This window comes from Staurois parvus, unplaced genomic scaffold (assembly GCF_062004578.1).
Source record: "Staurois parvus isolate SC_StPar_1 unplaced genomic scaffold, SC_StPar_1.0 ptg000031l, whole genome shotgun sequence".
Lineage (NCBI taxonomy): Eukaryota > Metazoa > Chordata > Amphibia > Anura > Ranidae > Staurois > Staurois parvus.
Window position 1 is genome coordinate 755,912 of NW_028317827.1, and position 25,876 is coordinate 781,787.

The 25,876-nt window shown below is 43.5% G+C and overlaps 1 protein-coding gene across 2 annotated transcripts in view; it reads right to left on the reverse strand.

The window, feature by feature from the left end:
- Window positions 1–22,961, reverse strand: part of STAM2 (signal transducing adaptor molecule 2) — a 64,460-nt gene extending 41,499 nt beyond the window's left edge. The window contains exons 1-2 of one of the 2 annotated variants that reach the window (XM_089659493.1): window positions 22,633–22,961; window positions 5,057–5,141 (exon numbers count right to left, since the gene is read on the reverse strand). In XM_089659493.1, the coding sequence (XP_089515619.1) occupies window positions 5,057–5,141; window positions 22,633–22,672 (125 nt within the window). In that variant the 5' untranslated portion in view covers window positions 22,673–22,961. The remainder of the gene's footprint in view (window positions 1–5,056; window positions 5,142–22,632) is intronic. The other variant, XM_089659487.1, reaches the window with a different exon arrangement.
- Between the last annotated feature and the right edge of the window lie 2,915 nt (window positions 22,962–25,876).

Sequence of the window (25,876 nt, forward strand, 5' to 3'; positions counted from 1 at the left end):
CACACTATATTAGCTGCCCGATCCCACTCCAGCTCACACTATTGGCTGCCCGATCCCACCCCAGCTCACACTATATTAGCTGCCCGATCCCACTCCAGCTCACACTACTGGCTGCCCGATCCCACTCCAGCTCACACTATTGGCTGCCCGATCCCACTCCAGCTCACACTATTGGCTGCCCGATCCCACTCCAGCTCACACTAGATTGGCTGCCCGATCCCACTCCAGATCACACACTATTGGCTGCCCGATCCCACTCCAGATCACACACTATTGGCTGCCCGATCCCACTCCAGCTCACACACTATTGGCTGCCCGATCCCACTCCAGCTCACACACTGCTGGCTGCCTGATCCCACTCCAGCTCACACACTATTGGCTGCCCGATACCACTCCAGCTCACACACTATTGGCTGCCCGATCCCACTCCAGCTCACACACTATTGGCTGCCTGATCCCACTCCAGCTCACACACTACTGGCTGCCCGATCCCACTCCAGCTCACACACTATTGGCTGCCCGATCCCACTCCAGCTCACACACTATTGGCTGCCCGATCCCACTCCAGCTCACACACTGCTGGCTGCCTGATCCCACTTCAGCTCACACACTATGAGCAATCTGATTCCAGTGTTTAACAATCATGCACCACAGATGTCAGTGCAATACAAACTCAGGTAGTGAATATACTGTACGTGTAATCAGTGTTCATATGTGATCAGACTTTTCTCTGGCACGGCTGACTTCTCATAATGCAAATGCCAGTTGCCTAGCTGTCATGCAGAGCCTCTTGTCTAAATACAATTGAGCCACTGACCTTCAAAATCATACAGAGAAGAATGGTAAATATGACTTCCAGAAAACTATTTCCAGAAGGAGGACAGCATAGGTGGTCCACATATGTCTAGTACAAAAGGTTTATTTTAAAGTGCATCTAAATCCAGGAAAAAAAATTTGTATATTGCAGGTTACAAGTCCATAGATATGATCGCTGCATTCGTTTTCCTTTTTCTCCCCATTATTTGTAGGTTGTCGAAGCGCATTCACTGTACTTTATCTATGAAGGAGCAGTGTTGTTACCCTAGGACAGTAGTGGGCAACCTTTTTTTTTCAACTGAGCCAAATCTCGCCAAAACCACGATTGAAATTTATTTTGAGAGCCACATTTTTAAAACTGAAAATACATAGGATAGTACACTGTTTTTAGTTTCAATAAGTTTTTATAGTAATTCATCCCCCATAGTAATTCATCCCCCATATAGTAATTCATCCCCCATATAGTAATTCATCCCCCATAGTAATTCATCCCCCATAGTAATTCATCCCCCATATAGTAATTCATCCCCCATATAGTAATTCATCCCCCATATAGTAATTCATCCCCCATATAGTAATTCATCCCCCATATAGTAATTCATCCCCCATAGTAATTCATCCCCCATATAGTAATTCATCCCCCATATAGTAATTCATCCCCCATAGTAATTCATCCCCCATATAGTAATTCATCCCCCATAAAGTAATTCATCCCCCCTATAGTAATTCATCCCCCCTATAGTAATTCATCCCTCATATAGTAGTAGTAAGTAAGTAGCAAGTAGTAAGCCAAGTCCCCCCTGTGTCAATTCACTTACCTTTGCTCCGTGCGTTCCTCTCGCCGTGTTCCCGCGCCGTTCCGGTCTTCAGGGCGGACTGTGAGAGGAGCCTAGCTCCTCTCACGTTCGTCACGCTGCCCCGCCTACACACATCCTGACAGCCAATCACTGGCTATCAGGATGTGAGTGGCAGCGAGACTGGCCAATCATTGCATTTGAGCGCGCTGCCCTGGCTGTTTTTTTTTTTGGATCACGCTGCAGAGTCCCTGCCGCCCGAGAGGAGGGAGGGGAGCGGGCGCCCGGCACACAAGAGCCGCATTAAAGCGTGTAAAGAGCCGCATGTGGCTCGCGAGCCGCGGCTTGCCGACCACTGCCCTAGGACAAGACTATGAACACCTCCTTCTTCCCCTTAACAGAGAAGAAAGGTTCTATAGTCTTCAGAAATATCTGGGAACAATGTAACTGATAAAATTTAGCACATCATCTGCACGATTTCTAGTAGGATTATCAAGTGTTTTTTCACTTATTGAAAAAATATTTTAAGAAAGACGCTCTCAATTATATATTTAATAATCCCACGCAAAGTGATCATGATCTTGAATGAACACAATATCAAGCCTTAAAGTAAACCTTAACAATAAACTTCACTTATTTGCTCCCTTTTAGACTGTTCAATGTACCATTAAAACCTTTAGTTATACATTATCGGATTGAAAAGTGTAAAAAAATACCTGTTAATCATGTCAGAAATTCAGAGCTGTCTTGTGCTTAAAGTGAAACTTCTCTCTCTCTCAAGCAACATGGAATATTTATAATCCTTATGCTGCTAGCATTAGTAAATAGATAGGAAAGTAGATCATATTTACTTGTTTTAATCTTTTTTTTTGCATTCCTTCATTTACTTACTGGTTCCCATGCCCAGGCAAATGATATCATACATCCCAGAAGTCTTCAGGAGGGAAGGGAGATTTCTCAGCTCAGCCAATGCCCGAGCTAAGGACAGATGGATTCGAGGAAGTAAATGCTACATCAATCATCTGGTCTTACTCAAGATGGCAACTGCCAGAAATGCCAGGAGGCGTTTTTCAAAATGATTGGATGGTGGAATTGCTACGGCAATCCGACGGGAAGTGGGATCAGGTACCTGTCAAAACCAGTAGTCCCCCATCTCCCCAAAACAAGGTGCCAAAAGTAGAAGGAGGTAGAAGAGGAGGAGGGAGGAGGGCATAAAGCAGAATTTTCTTTTTAGTTTGATGTTCCACTTTATCCCTTTCACTGCCAGAGCTGTTTTTGCATTTTTTTTGCACACATTTAAAAATCATTTTAGGCCTGAAGATTACACAAAACCCCCAAACATTATATATTTTATGAAAGCAGACACCCTAGAGAATAAAATTCCAATTTTCTGTGTTAGACGATATTACCGCAAAGGTCTAGGAAATGCAAAATTTCAGTAAGAAACACACTAAAGTGATTTTTAAGGCAAACAAATGTAATAAATTACAGGTCAGTTTAATGTTATGGAGGAGGTCTTATGCTAGAAATATTGCTCTCACACTGGCGTGTGTGACAATATGTAACATGTGTATCGCAATCGATGTTTTCATGCGTAGGCGACCTTGCAATGTGCGCAAGTGTAACTTCTTTTTTTGCAAAAAAAAAAAAATATAATAAATAATTTTTTTTTTCCTTTAACTTTTTTTTCCCATCACGAAGAACCCTGATGATTTTTAGGTGACGGGTTCTCTTTAATGAGACATGCAGGGTCTAAAAGACCGTGCATGTCTCCTCTGGGCTACACTGGATGTATTGCAATGCAGATTGCAATGCAATACATGTCTCCTCGGCTATTCTAGCAAGGGAAAGTGACAGCGGTGACCTAGAAGTGACGTCTTACACATCACTTTCCGTGTCACAGCCAAAAGGAGGGGAGAACGGACACGGGCGGTGGAAGCAATCGGGCAGCAATCACCAGATTGTGCGTAAAACCCCCCACTGTCAAGTCCATATGACATATGGAAGTGGCAGCAAAAATGTTAAGGGCCTGTTTACACCATACATGCAGAAAAACTCATGGAAACTGACATGCAGGTTTCACTTGCGGAGACATCAGTTTACATCAGTTTTTATGTGAGTTTCAATGAGTTTTATATATACTGCAGATTCCTGCGCAGGAAAAAAATCTGCATGATACTAGTATTGTCGTGTGAACAGGACCCAAGAAGAACAATTGATTTTGTTGTGCCCTTGTAGAAAAACTGACATCTATGCACAATGATGTGAACAAGCCTTAAGAGGAATTCCAGTCAAAATAGAAATTGTGCCCAGGATTAGTATGTTAAATATGTTTAAAGTGGAAGTAAACCATGTTTGAAAAAAAAAAACAAAAAACTGCTCCCCCCGCAGGGTAGTCATATTGTGCTACAATGCACCGCATACTAGCACATCATGACAGAGTTACCTGTGAAACGGATCCCTCCGCCCGGTCACCGCTGACATGGCATCTATCTTCACTCGGTCATCCTTCCGGGTTTGCTGGCTCTGGTCGCTTGAATGATCGAGCCGCTATGCGCTGGAGTCATGGCCGCGGCACAGCTCTCTCAAAGGACAGCATGCCGTCCATTGAGAGCGCAGTGCACACGGGCCTGTGACTTTACCAGCTGCTTTACATATCTCAACGGTGCACGCTTAGGAGATATTTATGGTACCTACATCTACCTAGTTCTAATTGTACTAGATCTAGGTAAACCTTATTATAGGCTTATCTGTAGGTACAAAGAAAAAAAGGGAGTTTACTCCCACTTTAGCTTTGACATTATGCCCCCATACCTCCCAGCAATGTCTCCCTCGGCATCTTATTACCAAGGAAATGACGCCGATGGTGGGCTTGTAGGCGTCACTTCCTGTAAAATGTATATCCCTCTTGCACCGTCAATTCTGGCAGTGATGGCAGCTTACTTGGCGAACGCCCGCTGGCTAGCTATGCCTCTTCTGGAATGAATTTGCTAGTTAGGAAGAGACACGCCCTGGAGTCACACGGCACACAATAACTAGATAAAGGTCATCTGAGAGGTGGGTTATTTAAAAAAAAAAAAAAAGAAATAAAAAAAAGGAGGGAAGAAGTACAAGGATGGAAATTATTTATTTTTTAATAATGCTAATCTTATACATGGTGGATTGTTGCTTTTTTAGGGTGATGCCTTTCCTTCCACATTAGGTAGTGGAGATAAGAGAGGGTGGGTCTGAATAGTTTGACAAGAGAAAACTGGGCAGGGCTGACAACACTGTCCACAAAAACGCTGTTCTGTTGTCAGACCACAACAGGACAGGAGCTGAGTATACTTCTGGAGTGTATTTTTTGTACTTGCAAGGCCTTTAAACAAATAAAACAGGCATGTATTGTAGAGACTATCTACATCTGTTTCTATTTATTTTGCCTTGACATGCACTGCAAACCTTACCCATTAGGTGTATTCACAATTTTATCACAGAGATCCATAATGAGGCCCCAGTCTTCTGCAGTATTGTATTCATTTGTTGCCTTTTCTGCAAAATAAAAAAAAGACAATTGTTAGGAGTTAAAAAAATAAAAAAAAGGAGATTCACAAGCTTTGTTACAATGTAAAAAAAACAAAATGCTAATTTAAAGTGGTACTACCGAGGGAAAAAAATGGCCAGAGTAACCAGCAGATGCTTAGATGGCTTATAGACAAGGATGCCAATAAGGGCAATTGTTCTTACTGTGGGCCAAGCACTCACTGATCGGGAATTTTCTATAAAGAAAAACACAACTCAAAAGCAGAGTCCCTGCAAATGAAGAAGTATTATATTGACCTTTCTGCTGTTGTATATTTCCAGTCTTGAAGCGCTAAAGCCTCTGTCAGAATCCTCAGCATTCAACACTTCTGGGAGTGCTGGATGCCTGCCTGTGTCCCCACCATGTGCTGTGGCTCCATCCACTAAGTCCAAGATTACTACTGTGTTCTGTGGTGACATAGGAGCCAGAAGATGGAACCACAGCATGTGGTGGTGGTGGTGGTGGTGGTGGTGGGGGGGGGGTGTTGACCTAGGTGTCCAACACCCCCGTAGGTGTCAAATGCGAATGATTCTGGCAGAGGCTGTAGAAGTATTATACCTCATCTCTGAAAGCAGACAACCTCTTTCCATACTTTGTAATTAAGTCACACAAGACTGCTGAACATGGCCACTGACAATGCAAAGAATGATGGTAGGACACAACTTGAAGAACCTAAACAGTAAATTTACAGCATTCTACTAAAGACTGATTCTTGGAAAATGGATTTCTCATTGGATTGCCCTGGATGAAGGTAGAGCTAAATCCACCATTCAAAATTGCCTCGTCTACAATCCTTCATGCAAGCCCTGTAAACCTTAGACACGAAATATGAACAAAGCATATCCCGCTATAGTGTGTACTTCTGTCTAAATCCAGAGCACTAAGTTTAATTTCTGTCTGCTGCCTTGTTCCTCTGCTACCAGCACAAGTCGCTTCTGACAAGCTTTCCTGACACCAAAAGAAAAATGGTGACAGGGCAATGATGGGCAGCATCAGCTCTGTACCTGTGTGAACGGGGTGTGTCTCTTCCCTCCAATCAGCTTTCAGAGCTCTCCTCATGGATGTAACTTCAGCCCTCTGCCCCCTGCTTTTCATAGCTGTGAGATCCTGTGTAAATTCTGCACTTTGAATGGATGTAGAGGAAAGATTGCTGTAGATAAACAGGTACAGCTTTTCAGGAGGATTTTTTCTCATCTGTGTATCACCTGAGGCCAGTCACTTCACTGGGTATATCCAAGGGTTTACATCCACTTTAAGTATCACATAAAAGAAAAGTCACCAGCACTCTAAGATGTGATTCAGCAATTTATTGCAAACAATGTGTGTCTAAAATGTTCAGTGAATGGTCTGATATTTTACCGGCAACATGGGCCAGGTTTACGTGCATGTACAAGGCTATCCAAAGATATGCCAAGAAGTGCCACCTAGAGTGGAGTACACGTGACTGTCAGGGTAAACCCACTGCAGGCAGTCGAACGTAGTCAGTGTGAGAGGTAGGGTGCAAAGGAGCAACAAGTGAACATCAAGTTCTGCTACAAATTGGGGAAACCGGCGATGGAGACACATGAAATGTTGGTGCAAGTGTACAAGACGAACGCCGTGACCAGAAAAAGTGTTTACAACTGGCTCAAATGCTTTTGAGACAGGAAGGAAACAACTGAGGATGAGCCACGTTTGCCTCAGCCATCGAGAAGTAGAACCTCAGACATGATCAATTGAGTGCGGCACATGCTGGCATGAGATCAGCGACTTACTCCACGGATGATGGCTGAGGAATTGGGCATTAGCAAGGACACGGTGCGCACCATCGCCTGCGAAGATTTAGGTAAGCAAAAGATCTGTTCCCGGTTTGTGCTGCACAAGCTGACAGACGAACAGAACAGCAAAACAGATGGAAACCTCATGTGTGACCAGGATCCATCCTGTCAACCATTATCACAGGGAATGAGACCTGCTGCTACCAGTTCAATCTGGAATTCAAGCGGCAATTGATGGAATGGTGTTCACCGTTTTCCCCGTGACCCAAAAAGAGTTGCCTGCAAAAGTCCAAGGTCAAGACAATGTTGATCGCCATCTTTGACAATGATGGCATCATCCATCAGGAATTCGTTCCTGTGGGCCAAACTGTGAACACTGCATTCTACGAGGAAGTTTTGAAAAGGCTGCTACGAAGCATCAGCCGTGTTTGTGCGATTCGTGTGCACCAATTCTGGGCTCAGAGCAGCATTCCAGTTTTTGATCATCCACCGTACTCCCCTAATCTGGCCCCTGCGGACTTCTGTTTTCGCACCTGAAGAGTGTCATAAAAAGGCATGTATCGGACTTCGAAAATTATACATATATATATATTTCATACTCATTTAAATTCTCGATATTAAAAAGTTGAATACAAATATATATATATAAAAATATCTTTTAAAAAAACTGTCCATTTCGGTTTTGGTTTTCAGCTAAGTGCTTCCTGAATTCTTGGTTTCAGGTCCAGAATTTTCATTTTGGTACAACTGAAAATCCTGATTCAAAGGGTCTTAGTCTCAATTTGCCCCAAGTGTTTCATTAATGACTGTTCAGTCCATACCGCTGTTATGTTTAAAGAAATGTAACGTATGACTGGAAATTGACAAATAATTTTTTTAAAAATTGAGGGTTTACATGCACTTTTTTGTTACTGCAAATAATGCCAAGCTGATTTACTACTGCTTACTGCGAAGGAAAAAACAAACAAAACAATGGCTTTCACTTCTTTATGGTGCTATTGCAAATCATAATTACTGATGGCCTCAATTCAGATAATAAAACGTAGCTAGAAAAAAGACCTGATTTTGCCTTTTCAATTAACAAGCATATGCTTCTCTCTTGTGTTGAGCAATATGCTTCTGTCAATGTGATGAGCTAATGCCTGACATTCTGAAATCAGGACACACAATTACTGCAATTCTGACCACGCTCATGTCAAAATACTACTGATGCCCGTTTCTAAAAACGATTGCACAAGAAACAAAAGCATATAATCATATTTTAGAATTAAAATACATCTACATGTTTCTCTTGCAAAATGTTTCATGTAATAGAAGAGGATCTTGGGAATTCTTGCCTGCTTTTAGGGATTACACCACAACCTCTCCTCCTCCCTACCTGGTCCTTTCAACCCCTCCCCAGTCTATCCCCCCCCCCCTACTCCCATATCGTTCTTCCCCACTGCTTCCATGAACCAGCTTGCCATACTTAGGCTGCCCATACACCAGTCATTTACTTTCGTTCAACCCACTGAAAGAAAAGGACTTGATTCCCTCATCTACCGGTGGCACTGATCGAGTGAAAATTTTCCAACAGGCTGGTTGTACACTAGCTGATTAATATATCATCCTGCCTCACAGTATGCAAGCAGATTCAAGCCTACATTAGAAAACTAGAGTTAGAAAATGAAATTGATATCAGCAGTTGCTAAGCAATAGAAAAAAAGCAATACATACAGTTGTTACTTTGGACACTGACAAATGGCAGTCAATATGAATTCCTGAAAACTGTTATCAGTTGGAGCAGTAAGTGTTGATCTTTTGCATAAAAAAGTGACCCTACAGATGAGGGCTAAAGTAAACAAAAAAAAAATGCAAAATACAAAATATTGATTGATTCAGTAATAAAAGCGGGTTTTTTTTGGACATCAAAACAGCCCTGACACATCAATGCATGGACATCTCTGAAGGTATGCTGCGGTATCTGGCACCAAGCAGTCAGTAGCAGAAACTATAAGTCCTGTAAGTTGTGAGGCAAGGGCCTCCTTGGATGAGACTTGTTTTTCCAGCACATCCCATAGATGCTCAACTGGAATGAGATCTGGAAAATTTGGAAGGAGGCCAGGTCAACACCTCAAAGACATCTTCCATTGCTCCATGATCCAGCTGTGATGCTCATCTACCCACTGTAGGCGTTTTTGGCTGTAGATATGGGTCAGCATGGACACCCTAACCAGTCAGCAGCTATGCAGCCCCATACACAAATGATGATGTATTGTGTGTTCTGACACATTCCTATCAGAACCAGCATTAACTTTTTCACCAATCTGAGCTATAGTAGCTCTTCTATTAGACTGGACTACAAGGGCCAGACCTGTCACCGAGTCGCCCGTTTTCTTTCTTTAGACCACTTCTGGTAGATCCTGACAACTGCAGACTGGGAACATCCCACAAGTGCTGCAGTCTTCGAGTAGCCCTGATCCAGTCATCTAGCCATTACAATTTTGGCCCTTATCATAGTCACTCAAATTACACTTGCCCATTTTTTCTATTTCAACACATCAACTTCAGAGACATGTTCACTTGCTGCCTTTACCTGTCAAAATCTTATGGCTGTTCAGTGTGTGTGTAATATATATATATATATATATATATATATATATATATTCCAAAAGATAAACAAACATAACCAGCGCTCCAATCTTCATGCAACCAAGAAGATGCCAAAATGCCAAACGAAGAGGTGCAGCCCTTCTAAGATCGGGAAATCTGAGCACTAGTGAAAAAGAACAGACAAGGGCGCACTCTCATCGTGCATTACTGTGGTAAAACACGTTTTTATTGAATAAAAAGAGGATATATACTCACAAACCAACGTGAAAAAAAGCAGTGTATGTGGTCCACAAAGACAGTCACAAAACATCTGTGTCTAATAATGCGAATGAGCTGACGCGTTTCGGGAGCTGAACCCCCTTCCTCAGAGCTAGAGATGTGCCTGCTGGCCACAAGCCCATATACTGATGGAATATCAGAAGGAGGGTAGATGATATATATATATATATATATATATATATATATATATACACACATACAGTATATACAGCATGCGAGTGTGTGTGTATATATATATATATATATATATATATATACACACACACACACACACACACACATACACTTATTTTAGATTTCATACCTGTAGGACATTTATGGTGGCCAATAAATTCCCAAAATAGTTCTCATTCCCATGCCTTGTTTCTGGGGTGCTCAATATGCTGTACACTCCCAGAATCACAGGAATGAGCACTCTACTTGGTTTAAAAGTGGTGAATTTTCTCTCCCCTTATCCCCCAGTCACAGCACTGTGAATGTATGGCTTTTGAACCAGGGAGAGCACTCGTTCTTGTGATGATGGAAGCGAGCATCCTACAGACAGAGCACCCTATCGCAACAAGGCAGAAAGGGGAATAGCAAATATGAGAGTTTCTTTGGCCAGGTAAACATTGCAAAAAGGTAAACTTTTCCTTTGACAGGCTCTTTGAAGGAATCGTTCCTTGTAAGAAGACTGTCAACAAACAGAAAAAGGTTTTTATGACCAAGCTACAATTTACAGCCACTGACCATTCTGGTTTGGTTAAAATTATAGGCAATGTGTTTGTTGTGAAATAGGATGAAGCCGGCTAAAGGCGGCCTGTTCTGTACCCAGTGAGGGAAATAAAGACCTGTAAAAAAATAAATAAATAAAAAATGTGCAAATGTAGCACAGAGGTGGCTGTGTGTGCAATCAGAGTTCTGAAGGTGGGGCTCTCAGATTACAGACAACGAAGTGCAAAGAATGAAAACAGATAATATTCTCATATTCTTTACAATAGGGCTACTGAAAAAAAATTCACGGGAGTCCAGTCACTAAAATTTTCTGCCAGCAGAGGTCTGAATCTCATATTTGTGCCATGACTCTTTGTATATATGTAGTCATTTTATGTCTAGAAAAAAAAAAAAAAAAGCAAATATACAATTCCCATAGCATTTCAGTAATATTTAGGGTCGAATTTCAGTGTGTCTGATGTTCCCCACCAAAGGAACCAACCCCCCCTCAGGTGGTCCCCACCAGAGGCCACCCCTGACAGGAGAGGGCAAGAGCCGAAGTAGTCTGCATATCTGGATGAAGAAAGTTCCACTTCCATTCTGTGATGATGGGGACAGGACACGCACTTCACACCACTGGTTGTTAGGACACCGGGGGTCCTAATAACCAATCACTGAAAGAGAGGAGTGAACCTGCCCTGGGGACTAGCTGGCAGTCTGAATAAAATTGGCATGCGGTCTGTCATTTAGTAATGCTTTATAGAGGTGGTCTACAAACTGCAGCCCTGGAGCCAGATGTGGCCCTTTGCTTGCCTTTATCCAGTGGGCAGCACAGTGGCTAAATGGTTAGCACTTCCACCTGGCAGTACTTGGGTCGTTGGTTCGAATCCCAGCCACGGCACCACCTGCCTGGAGTTTGCATATTCTCCCTGTGCCTGCGTGGGTTTCCTCCGGGTACTCCGGTTTCCTCCTACACTCCAAAGATATGCTGGTAGGTTAATTGGATCCTGTCTAAATTGGCCCTAGTATGTGTATGTATGAATGTGAGTTAGGGACCTTAGATTGTACGCCCCTTGAGGGTTAGGGACTGATGTGAATGTACAATATATATCTAAAGTGCTGTGTAAATTCACGGCTCTATATAAGTACCTCAAATAAATAAATCCAGCCCTTGGGACCCCATTTCTCCAAATGACACCAATTACTGGGAACTATTCCTCCCACTGACACCACTGACGGGGCACGATTCTTCTCATTAAACCATGGCGCATTTTCTACTCCCACCAGCCACAGTCTTGCCCCTCCTAAATCCTGATCCTTCATCTACAAATACAGAAAGATTATTTAAAAAGCACTGGGCCTAAACACTTAGATAAGAGGAAAAAAAAAAAAAAAAATATATATATATATATATATATATATATATACGCACGCACGCACGCACGCACGCACGCACACACACACACACCCCAAGCTGATCTCATGTAAGAAATCATTAGAAATGGTACTTTCCATTTCCCAAAGTTACAGTAGGGTTTTATAGGAGGACATCTCCCGTGACTCATTGCAGCATAAAGAAAAAAAAAATAAAAAAAATAAAAAAAATCACCTTGTTTAGACAACAGAATACAACAATGAAAAATACCATTATTGAGCAGGCACAAATCAATTACTGGGAATACCAGAAAGAAAAGCTGCACTATTTAAATAAAAAGAGGGGTGCTATTTTTTTAAAAACAAGGAAAAAAAAAAAAAAAAGACTATACAGAGTATTACTAACAGAGAGAGGAAGTTCTCAGCATTAGAAGCATAATTTGCCATACAGGAATTTTTTCATGCAGAACAAATCCCATGAGCCAGGTAGATGATGCACCCAGGAACTAATTGTAACTAACTTTTGGGTCACTTTAAGATCAATGTAAAAGGATGACAATGCCCGAGGATGATGTCACCCAGGCAATCTGGATGCTAACAAACTGACAGTGTCAGCACTGCGAAGAGGCTGCCTGCCATTCTCTATGGACTCACTCACAAGGCCAACCAGATGCTGCTCCCTTGATGCTCCCTCACTAGCAAGATTTGGCAGCATTCGGTCCAATGATTCCCTGGGGGTAAGTGGAAGGCTCTTCTACATGACTGGAGATGTGTTGCTAGCAGCAGAGTCACCCAAGTGACATTAGCCTTACACTGATGTACGGTACTTCGTAAAGAGGTATAGATATTTTATACTTTGTTACATTAGTCCAGTTCAGACCAGTGTAACTATGAATAGATCATACCTGGCCAATGCCTCGGGAAGCTGAAAAATCAGTGCAGTAGATACCACTACTCCAGGGATCTCCAATAGCTTCTGGGTCCCACGCTGAGCGGCTGCCCTGCTGCATTCTGAACACAGGAGGTCGGCCACTCAGCACGGGCACCACACAGAGAATGCTTTGCATATTTTGAATGAATACAAGGCGTTCTCTGATTGGATGAGGTGAAGAGCTTGATATCACTGCCCCACCGATTGGCCAACCACCTGTGTTCAGGATGCAGCAGGGAAGACACTCAGCATAGGATCCATAAGCGAGTGGAGATCATTGTAGTAGCAGTGTTTTTTTCAGCAATTTCCAGCTTCCGGAAGCATCAGCCAGGTATGGTATATGAATAGTTATATTGGTCCAAGCTGGAAAATGTGTAAAATATCCATATCTGAAATTCTTCTTTAAAGGATAAGTTCACCTTTTGGACAAAAATAATAAATGCTATTTGCAGGTAACAAAATGTGCATTTATTATTTTGGTCCAAAGGAGCCTGTAAAGCATTGCACCAGTGATCAGTAGATCGCTGATGCTAGGCAGGTCTCCTGCAGACCTGTCAGAATATCTGCTTGCCATACGGGATCTATGAGCAAGCAGCTATACTGACAGGAAGCTTCAATGAAAACTACAAGCCCACAGCTGCTAAGGCTGTTGGAACTTGTAGGCACTCATTCACAGAGCACTGTGAAGGAGTGACACGGCCATGTGGGCGGAGCCCCGCACAGCCATGCTGTTTTCAAATCTGACATAGTAGAGGGAACTTCTCCCCGTACTGTCAGAGGGAGGGGGAGCAAAGGGTGCGGCTGCGGCTATGGGAACATGTTACATGTTCCACCCTAAAATCGGGTGGAACATGTAACATGTTCCAGAGGTGAACTTATCCTTTAACTCAACATTCTTCTAATATATCATCCTATCCTAACCTCGGAAACCACTAAGCAACTTCTTCACTCCCTTATTATATCACGCCTTGACTACTGTAACTCCCTCCTCATTGGGCTACCTCATCGCAGGCTATCCCCTCTTCAGTCCATCATGAATGCTGCTGCCAGACTTATCCACCTTACTAACCGCTCTGTATCTGTCACCCCTCTCTGCCAATCCCTCCACTGGCTTCCAATTGCCCAACGGATAAAATTCAAAACACTAACACTGACGTATAAAGCTATTCATAACTCTGCCCCAAATTACATCACAGACCTTGTCTCTAAATACCACCCAAACCGTACTCTCCGCTCCTCGCAAGACCTCCTAGTCTCTAGCTCCCTTGTCTCCTCCTCCCATGCTCGTCTCCAGGATTTCTCAAGGGCTTTACCCATCCTCTGGAACTCCCTACCCCAATCTATCGGGCTATCGCCTACTCTGCTCACTTTTAGGCACACTCTGAAAACCGATCTCTTCAGGGAAGCCTACCCTGACCCCAGCTAATATTGGAATCCTCTACTCTTCCTACCACTCCATCCCCCACAGCTAATTACCGCTTGTACCACTACCCCTCCCTTCTAGATTGTAAGCTCCAAGGAGCAGGGCTCTCCTAACCCTCCTGTATTGAACTGTATTGTTGCTGTATTGTCTCCCTCCATAATGTAAAGCGCTGAGCAAACTGTTGGCGCTATATAAGTCCTGTATAATAATAATAATATTATAGGGCATGCATTTGGAGCCAGTTCACACCACAATTTCTGAGTTCCAGATGCATTTCTGCATGCATGCTTGTGATATGTTCTGATGGACAAATGCTGCATTCACGTAAATTTTTTTTTTTCTTTTTTTTTAAATTCCCGCACTTCTCTTTGTGTGATTTATCAAAGTAGCACCTAAAAGATCCTGGTGCCCATTTATTGCGGTTTCTATGATTACTCTAGGGATGTAGTGCAGGTGACCTATATTGGATGGTCCAGTTTGCATTCATTCATATTCAATATTCCTTTGACCAGCAACTCTTTAGACCAATATTCATCAGAATTCTGTAAAAAGCTGCACACATACCAGATGGTAGCTGAGCTGTCCAGTTAGATCTCATCAACCCAGAACAGAACAGATGGACAACCATGTCCTACACACACTTGTGTCCAGGCTGCTTGGACCTTAGACGTGATATACAAAGCCAGTGCTCATCAAATACAATTATGTGAGTTAGGTAAATAAGGTAAAAGGGGGAAAGTTACTTCAAAACTGAGAGATCAAGTGAAACCGATACATTTATTTATGTCACCATTCCACTTCTATATGCAGCCGGCTGTAATTAAAAAAAAAAGGGGTTCCTGTTTACAATCATAGCAACAGAGTTTGATTTGTAGATCAGATTTCCCCAAATCCTCATACCCTCTCACAGTGTGCATCAGAAGGTGATACAACCTGCCTCATTTCCTGACAGGAAGACATCCAGCATCATCTAGCTCTTTCCTTACAACCTTACTGCCCCTGATCCACTTTCTTCATTCAATGGATTTTTGTTCTATTCAGTCATGGAGGCTCAGTATCACTTGTGGTGGTCACCTAGAGTGGAGTGGTCTGCATGCAAATGCAGCCTGTCTATTCCTGCCCACGTTCCCCTGAATGACAGATATTTTGATATGTATTCAGCTGCTGACGTGCCACAATACACATACTGCAGCCGTGCGGCAGCTGCAGGCTAAACGACATACCTGTACATCACTAAGCACATGTGTAATGGCACGCTGCCTCCGTGACCACTGTGTCCACAGGACACAGCAGATTGCAGGTACCAGCACCCGGCTGCTTTGATCGGCCAGGGGATCACGTGATCACTATGCGATCACATGATCACAATGTCGACAAAAGCGGTTATGAATTAATTTCATTCACACCAGCTGTGTTTCCTGTGATTGGCCCACAGCTATCACATGGTACCTGGTGTCAATCACAGCATCCTGTACCGTGTGATACCTCATTCATGACAGTGCAAACCATTGCTGTTACAGTGAACTTCACTGTAACAGCAAAGTTTAAAAAGAAAATAATAAAAAAGAACCCTAATGACCGCCTTACCCCCCCCCCCCCCCCCAGAGTGGTATAGTGTTACTATGGTAACACTGAACTACTCTGATGAAAGCATGCACAAAAAAAAAAAAAAAATTATATACATATTTTTTTTTTTTTTTTTAAACAATTGGATAAAAAAAAAAAAAATAGGATGATGCTGTACTGCACCAGTGACAGCATGTAAAAAACAGATGTGGAAAAAAAATGTATTTAATTTCGTCATTTTCAAAAACTTACTGAATACCTCAGACTGTCTACTTGGCACACAGTTATCACATGGTACCTGGGACAGCCACAGCTCCCTGTACCATGTGATCAGCTGCACCCAATTACAAATCACTAGTAACCACATCTGTCATGAAGGTGCAAACATTGCTGCTACAGTGATATCTCTGTAACAACAAATCAAAAAAGAAGAAATCCCTTATCACTTAGGTGACACTGAACTACTCGGATGAAAGTGAAAAGAAAAAAAAGTTTAAAGAAAAAATATTTACAAAAAAAAAAAATTATTTTCTGGGGGCTTTTTTATTGAAACATTCTTTCACCAATCAGTGTCACTGATCATAGCCACACCAGTCATATGATGACGCTGCACAAAAATGTTACAAAAAAGTACTTTAGGAAACTTGTCATGCCCCTTACTAAATACCTCGGACGGTCTACTTCCCACAAAGGGGTCACTTGGGAGTTGTTTGTACTGCCCTGGCATTTTAAGGGCCTCAATAAATGTGATCAGAAAAGTAAAAGCTGCGTAAATTCCAGTATCTATCCCATAGTTTGTAGACGATAGAACTTTCACACAAATAATTACGGTAATATACACTTTTTGGGATTTTTTTTTCACCAAAGATATGTAGCAGAATACATTTTTGCCTAAATTTATGAAGAAATTTGATTTTTTTTTACATTTTTATTGGATATGTTTTATAACAGAAAGTAGAAAAATTCTTTTTTTCTTTTTCAAAAGTTTTTAGAATTTTTCTTTATATAATAAAAAATAAAAAACCCAGTAGTGATTAAATACCACCAAGAGATAGATATATTTGTGTGATATAAATGTTATTTGGGTACAGTGATACATGACCGTGTAATTGCTAGTTGAAGTAGTGCAGTGCTGAATAGCAAAAAATGGCCTGGTCATGAAGGGTGTAAAGCCTTCTGAAGCTTATGTGGTTAAATAGCTCTTCCTATGAGCCAGCCTACTGCATGTATCAAGACTGAGGGCTCTTGAGAAGTGTATTAAGGCAGCCCCTGCCACCAGCCATGATCTGCCTACATTGCTTAGAAAAGCACAGAGACCCAGCAATGACATCACTGTGACTAGTAAGGAATGGAATGAAAACTGAAGGGTTTTATCTACAGGTTTCCTTGAAATTTTGATGAGGAAGGAAAGGAGGAACTAGAGAAAGCAAAATATAAGTGGGCAGCACAGTGGCTAAATGGTCAGCACTTCCGCCTGGCAGTACTAGGGTCATTGGTTTGATTACCAACCATGGCACCAGCTCCCTGGAGTTTGCATCTAACAATCTAAGGTCCCTAACTTACATTCATACATACTAGGGCCAATTTAGACAGGATCCAATTGACCTACCAGCATGTTTTTGGAGTGTGGGAGGAAGCCGGAGGAAACCCACACAGGCACAGGGAGGACATGCAAACTCCAGGCAGGCGGTGCCATGGCTGGGATTCCAACCAACAACCCTAGTACTGCCAGGTGAAAGTGCTAATCATTTAGCCACCGTGGTTCTTGAAAAACTAGGGAAACCTACAGGAACAGTCCTTGAAAACTAGGGACAAACTTTTAAAACTAAGAACAAATTTGGAGGACAGCCCTTCAAAACCGGGGACATCAATAGGCACAGGCCTACAAAACCAGCGACGGCTATGAAACCCTGGACAGTTCCATGAATGGCCCTGGAAAACAGGGATGATTCTTGAGGCATGTCTTAAAAACCAGGGATATTTATGGGGACATCTCTTGAAAGCCAAGGATATTTATGGACTGGCTCTTGAAAACCCAGGACACCTATAGGGACATTCATTAAAAACGAGGGACATACCTTTAAAAAGAAGAACAATGATGAGGACAGCCCTTCAAAACCAGGAACATTTGATAGGCAAAGCCCTACAAAATCAGACCTTTCCTAGGGCAGTCCTAGAAAACAGGAATAATTCCTGGGATGACCTTTCAAGCCCTAGGAAATTTATAGATACTGACCTTGAAGTCCAGGATATTTATGGGGAAGGTCCATGATAACCAAGGACATTTATGGAGACAGGCCCTAAAAACCAGGGACATTTATAGGGATGACCCTTGAAATCTAGGGACATTTATAGGGGCATCCTTTGAAAACTAGGAACATATATGGGAAAGGCCTTTAAAAATCATTGAAACCTAAGGGAAAATTTCTAGGGGCAACCCTTCAAAACCAGGGACATTTCCTAGGATGGCCCTAGAAAAGAGGAGCAATTCCTGATCTAACCCTTCAAAGCCATGAACATTTATGTGTACGGCTGTTGAAATTCCAGGATATTTATGGGGAACATCCTTGATAACCAGGGACATTTATAGAGACAGTCCTTGAAAAACAGGGGCAATTATGGGGGCAGCCCTTGATATCTAGGGAGACATTTAAAGGGACATCCTTTGAAAACAACCAACATTAAAGGGGATGGCCCTTAAAAATCATGTACACATATGAAGACAATTTTTGGAAACCATGGAAACCAGGGAAATTTATGGTGACAACCTGGGAGATTTATTAGGATGGCCCCATTTGAAAATCGGGGACATTTATAGGGACGAGTCTTGAAAAATCAGGAATTTTTATAGGGCCAGTCCTTGAAAACCAGACACATTTATGGGGACAGCCCATGAAGACCACGTACTCATACCGGAATGACACTTCAAAACAAGAACAGTGATGAGGACAACCCTTCAGTGATGGCCCTGGAAAGCTAGAATATTTTCCTGGGGTGACCTTTCAACATCAGGGACAACCATATAAAACTAGGGATGGCCCTAGAACACCGGGATCATTATGGGAACAGGGACATTTAGGGATGACCCTTGAAATTTAGGGTCATGCTTGATAAACCAGGAATAATTATGGGGAAGACCCTTGAAAAACATGGAGATCTATGGGGACAATCCTTTAAAACCTAGGACAGTCCTGGAAAACAAGAACATTGGAAACCGCAATATAAAACCAGGAACATTTATAAGGAATATCCTTGAATTCCAGGAACAGTTATGGAGACAGTGTTATAAAAGCAGGGACATTTATAGAGATGGACCTTGAAAACCAGGGATTTTCTTAGGGACAGCACTATAAAACCAGGATATCTATGGGGACATCTCTTGAAAATCAGGAGTATTTATAGGGCCGGCCCTTGAAAATCATGTAAATCTATGGGGGCAATCTTTGAAAACAAAGCAAATTTCTGGGGAAAACCCTTCCAAACCAGCAACTGGTCCTAGGCTGGCCCTAGAAAACTGGGGATGACCCTATGAGCCCAGGGACATTTAAGGGAATGACCACTGAAAATCCAGGATATTTATGGGGACAGCCCTTGAAATCCAGGATATTTATGGGGACAGCCCTTGAAATCCAGGGATATTTATAGGGACAGCACTTGAAAACAAGGGACATTTATGAGGACGGCCCTTGAAAATTACAGACATGCCTGGAAACCAGGGGCATTTATGTGGACAGCCCATGAAGTCCAGGGACATTTATGGGGCTGGCTCATGAAGACCAGAGACATTTATGGCGATGACCAATGAAAATCCAGGATATTTATGTGGACAGCCCTTGAAATCATAGACATTCCTGGATTTATGGGGACCATCCAAGAAGACCAAGGACCCATATCAGCACGGCACTTCAAAACCATAACCAGCAATGAGGACAACCCTTTAAACCCTAAGACACCCCTGGAAACAGGACCATTTCCTGAGATGGCCCTTCAGAACTGGGAAACAGCTGTATAAAACTAGGGACATAAGGCCAGTCTTCAAAGTTCAGGGACATTTATGGAGACGGCCCATGAAAACTACAGACACCCCTTAAAAACCAGAGACATTTATGGGGAAGGCCAATGAAGACCAGGGACATGGGGAAGGCCAGGGACATTTATGGGGAAGGCCAAAGAAGACCAGGGACATTTATGGGGAAGGCCAAAGAAGACCAGGGACATTTATGGGGAAGGCCAAAGAAGACCAGGGACATTTATGGGGAAGGCCAAAGAAGACCAGGGACATTTATGGGGAAGGCCAAAGAAGACCAGGGACATTTATGGGGAAGGCCAAAGAAGACCAGGGACATTTATGGGGAAGGCCAAAGAAGACCAGGGACATTTATGGGGAAAGCCAAAGAAGACCAGGGACATTTATGGGGAAAGCCAAAGAAGACCAGGGACATTTATGGGGAAGGCCAAAGAAGACCAGGGAAATGTATGGGGAAAGCCAATGAAGACCAGGGAAATGTATGGGGAAAGCCAAAGAAGACCAGGGAAATGTATGGGGAAGGCCAATGAAGACCAGGGAAATGTATGGGAAAGGCCAATGAAGACCAGGGAAATTCATGGGAAAGGCCAATGAAGACCAGGGAAATTTATGGGGAAGGGCAATGAAAATCCAGGATATTTATGGGGCAGCCATTGAAAATCACAGACATCCCTGGATTTATGGGGACCACACGAGATCAAGGACCCATATCAGCACGGCCCTTCAAAGCCATAACCAATGACGAGAACAACTCTTTAAGCCTTTGTACACTCCCGGAAACAGGAACAGTTCCTGAGATGATCCTTCAGAACCTGGGAAACATCTGTATAAAACCAGGGACATAAGGCCAGTCTTTGAAGTTCAGGGACATTTATGGGGAGAGCCCTTAAAAACCACAAACATCCCTGGAAAACCATGAGCATTTAAGGGGAGGGCCGAGGAAGACCAGGCACCTTTACGGGGAGGGCCGAGGAAGACCAGGCACCTTTACGGGGAGGGCCGAGGAAGACCAGGCACCTTTACGGGGAGGGCCGAGGAAGACCAGGCACCTTTACGGGGAGGGCCGAGGAAGACCAGGCACCTTTACGGGGAGGGCAGAGGAAGACCAGGCACCTTTACGGGGAGGGCAGAGGAAGACCAGGCACCTTTATGGAGATGACCAATGAAAATCCAGGATATTCATGGGGACAGAACTTGAAAATCATGGACATCCCTGGATTTATGGGGACCACCCAAAAAGTGAAGCAAAGAGAAAAAAAAAAGCGCACCAACCTTGCGCATTACCTCAGTAAACCAATTTTATTGAATACAAAAATATACTCACAAGGAAGTACTTCAAGCATGTCAGTTCTCAAAGGAACTATGGAATGGTAAGACCTGCGCGAGTCCCATCATAGGGAAGGACACTCAGGGATCAGCTGACGAGTTTCGAAGGATGTTGATGAAGAAGGAACATCCTTTCGAAACGCGTCAGTTAATTCCTGAGTGTCCTTCCCTATGATGGGACTCGCGCAGGTCTTACCATTCCATAGTTCCTTTGAGAACTGACATGCTTGAAGTACTTCCTTGTGAGTATATTTTTGTATTCAATAAAATTGGCTTACTGAGGTAATGCGCAAGGTTGGTGCGCTTCTTTTTTGTCTTCGCTTCACAGTATTGGTGGGGCTTCCCCAGCCTTGTTTGGAGCTGCACAACCCCATATGCACAGATGGTCGAATTTGTTCAAGTTCTGGTTCCATCCATCCACCTCCTTTGGGTCTCAGAGCGCAGGAGAGTTAGTTTCTATTTGGACCACCCAAAAAGACCAGGGACCCATATCAGCACGAAACACAAAACAATAACCAGTGATGAGGACAACCGGTCAAACCCGACGACGGTCCTGGAAACAGAAACATTTCCTGAGATGATCCTTCAGAACCATAGAACAGTCATATAAAGACCGGGGACTCTTATATGGACGGCCCTCGAAGACCGGGGACTCTTATATGGACGGCCCTCGAAGACCGGGGACTCTTATATGGACGGCCCTCGAAGACCGGGGACTCCTATATGGACGGCCCTCGAAGACCGGGGACTCCTATATGGACGGCCCTCGAAGACCGGGGACTCCTATATGGACGGCCCTCGAAGACCGGGGACTCCTATATGGACGGCCCTCGAAGACCGGGGACTCCTATATGGACGGCCCTCGAAGACCGGGGACTCCTATATGGACGGCCCTCGAAGACCGGGGACTCCTATATGGACGGCCCTCGAAGACCGGGGACTCTTATATGGACGGCCCTCGAAGACCGGGGACTCTTATATGGACGGCCCTCGAAGACCGGGGACTCTTATATGGACGGCCCTCGAAGTCCGGGGACTCTTATATGGACGGCCCTCGAAGTCCGGGGACTCTTATATGGACGGCCCTCGAAGTCCGGGGACTCTTATATGGACGGCCCTCGAAGTCCGGGGACTCTTATATGGACGGCCCTCGAAGTCCGGGGACTCCTATATGGACGGCCCTCGAAGACCAGGGACAATTATGGGGACAGTCTTATGACACCAGGTGCATCTATAGGGACAGACAGTAAACACCAGGGACTCTCTTAGGGAAAAGCCTATCAATCCAGAGTATCTATGAGGACAGTCCTTGGAAATCAGGAACATTTATGGGGACGGTCTTTGGAAATGATGGACATTGATGGGGACGCCCCCAGAAGCCGAGGACACTCTACAGTCCCGGGTGGTCCCTGCAAATGATCTCAGACTGACACAATACAGACAACTGCCTGGGCAGCCCCGGGGGAGCTCGGTGTCCGCCCTCCACACTCACCAACATCCTGCTCGAAGGGGTTGGCGCTGAAGAGCGGCATGCTGGCGGCGGTGGGCTCGGTTGGGCCCCGGTCACCCTCTTCCTTGTCCGACTTCTCCCGTCACAACAAGCTGGAGCCGCACTGGCTTACCCGGGCTGCCCCTCCTTCCGCCTGTCTGCAACGTCTCACACAACCGCGTCCCGCCACACGCTAAATCCAATTCTCACACCGCGACCGAGTTCCAATATTCACTACCGACTACCACAGGAATGATTGGTGTCTTCCCTGGGCTCTTCCGACTGGTATTCAAATGTAGGCGTTGCATTGGGCAGCTTATCCGGAGGCCCTTAGCTCTTGTGAGGGCCCCGGCAGAAGGAAGGGCAGGTAGGCTGGGAGAAGGAATGTCACGTGGGTGACGTCATCGGCCTAATGGCGCCCCAGGAGCTCTGACGTTGTGGCTGTATATGTGATAGTGATGGGTTGAGAAAGTCAAACTAAAGGCATTTTTTTAAATTTTGAATGGAGTAAGGGAGTGTAATAACCCTTTAACACATTTGTTTTTATTGTGTATCCCCATTGGGTAGATTTTCCTTCCACTTCCTGTCACATAGACGAAACAGGAAGTAAGAGCAAGAGAATACCTGGTTGTCACAAGCACTAGTGTCCCCATTGGATTTTCTTCTATTCCTGTTCTGATGACAACCAGAAAATTGGGATTTTCATTTCCTTTCACTTGGTGTATAAAATAAATATGACAGACTGACTCTTCCTAACGGGAGCCCAGACTAATACAAACCTGACGGGTTCTAATCCCTCTGTATTCTATGTAAAACTGAACATTTTCATTAAGGTGTACTTTAACATGAATCTCCAACCAAAAAAAGTTTTGTTTTTTAGCTTTGGAGAGTGGGGGAGGGGTAGGTTGTACGTGGTTCTGTAACCCCATTCAGGAGGTTTTCCCCTCACTTCCTGTGCAGGTGACAACATTCCCTGGAATTCATATAGAGTGTTGTAGTGTCGTTAGAATTCTGTGTGACTTCAAGTGAAGTCACATGATCCAGTGTGAACCCGGGCTAAAACCTGGAAGCTGATTGGTTTCTATGCAGAGCTGCACCAGATTTAGCACTTTTCAGTTGTAGTAAATCAACTCCAATGTGTTAAAAATAGCAAGAAACCTGTCACCCCCCCTTAATGAATTTGATTCAGGAGGTTCTAATACAACCATTCCGCCAGAAATGCATCACAAATGCCTTATTGAATCGCTTATTCTACACACCTCCCTCCCACTGTCCTGATTACAGTCCGTCTTCAGGACAAGAAGTGATGGCAAATCCCCTCCATAAAACCTTAGACAGAAATAAATACTTCTAAACACTTGACAGGGACTTTAACTGCTGTTCCACCGCCCTGTAGTAGAACTATTGCTACAGGGTGGCAGGGCTGTGCACAATCATGTATATAATATGTGATTTGCTTTTATGGGTAGGGGCGGACTGACCATTTGGAAACTTGGGCACTGTCCGAGGGCCCGGGGTCAATAGGGGGCCCCATGAAATGCCCCTGGTACCTTTTTCATAGGCTTTTTTGAGTTTGGGCAAGGACACAGGGGCCCCATGATCCCCTATTGCCCGGGGGCCCCATGAGTTGTCAATCTGCCCCTGGTAGGGGAGCACACGCACGCCACCCTACCCGTGCTCACATTGGCAGGTAGGCATCTCAAGCACCGGGTCCCGGCTGGAGATTCCCCACCAGGACCATGCGATCACAAAGCTGATAGGAGAGATACAACACAGGTCTCTCTCCTGCCAGCAAGGACATGCTGCTTTGTATCTCTCTGCATAGCAGAGAAATACAAAGCAGCATGTCTCCCTAGTAAAACACACACAGTTAAACACACACAGCACACAGTTAACCCTTTGATCGCCCAAACGTTAACCCCTTCCTTCCCAGTGTCATTAGTTCAGTGTCAGTGCTTTTTATTAGCACTGATCACTGTATTAGTGCCACTTGGGATGTCACTGGCAGTTAGACAGTTCCCCCCCAGTGATAGAATGCCTGCCGCTCTCCCACAGTCCCACTATAAGTCGCTGATCACCTCCATTACTAGTATAAATTTTTTTTTTTTAAATTCCAGTATCTATACCGCCATTTGTAGACGCTATAACTTTCACGTAAACCAATCAATTTACATGTATTGGGATTTTTTCTTAGCAAAGACCTGTAGCAGAATACAATTTGGCCTAAATGTATGCTGAAATTTGATTTTTAACATTTTTTATTGGATGTTTTATAGCAAAAAGTTAAAAACATTTTTTTTACAAAAATTGTCGGTCTTTTTTTATTTATAGCGAACAAAATAAAACCCACAGAGGTGATCAAATACCACTGAAAGAAAGCTCTATTTGTGGGGAAAAAAGGACATAAATCTCATTTATGTACAGCGTTGCATGATCAGTTAAAATATTGCATTGTATCGCAAAAAATAGCCTGATCAGGAAGGGGGGTAAATCCTCTGGAGGGCAAGTGGTTAAATAGGAACTAAACCCTTATATCCTTTACAGCCAAGGAAGCCGCCATCTTCACCTCTGTATGATCCGCATGTGTCAGAGTGAGATGTGATCAGTTATGGCACCAGCCATTTAATGGCTTGGCAGTTCCGTTGAACGCTAACATAAGTACACTAGTGACTGTAACAATTGTCATTTATGGCATAATGTGAATGTAACTGTTTTGGGAAACAGTTCAAGTGAAACCAAACCCTTCTATCTAACTGCTTTTGGAAACAGTTAAAACAATAGGATTAAGCTGGTCATACACAAGTAGATTTTCAAACAAACATTCATAAGAAATTTTTCACTACATTTGATGTGGAACTAAACCCATCAATCTTAACAGTTTCAAAAAACAGTTACTTTATATTTCCAGCATGCCGGGATTGCTATCTGTCACATTTGATTGTGTTCTCAAGCAAACTGTCAAACCATCAAATGGCTGGTGTCCTAACTGATCACATGTGCAGCATCATGACAGTTGCAGATCAAACAGAGGCCAAGATGGCAGCTTCCTAGGAAGAAAAGGGTAGGAGGGTTTAGTTCCACTTTAATGGCTTGAAAAATGTCATTCGGAAGCAGTTCAAAATTGAATTTGCTTTTAAAATTTGATTTTGAAACAAACTTACTTTACCAAATGAAAACCATATACACCATTAGAATGTCATTCCTATGAGAAAAAAAATTCATTCTGTTTCTTCAAATTTTTTCGATA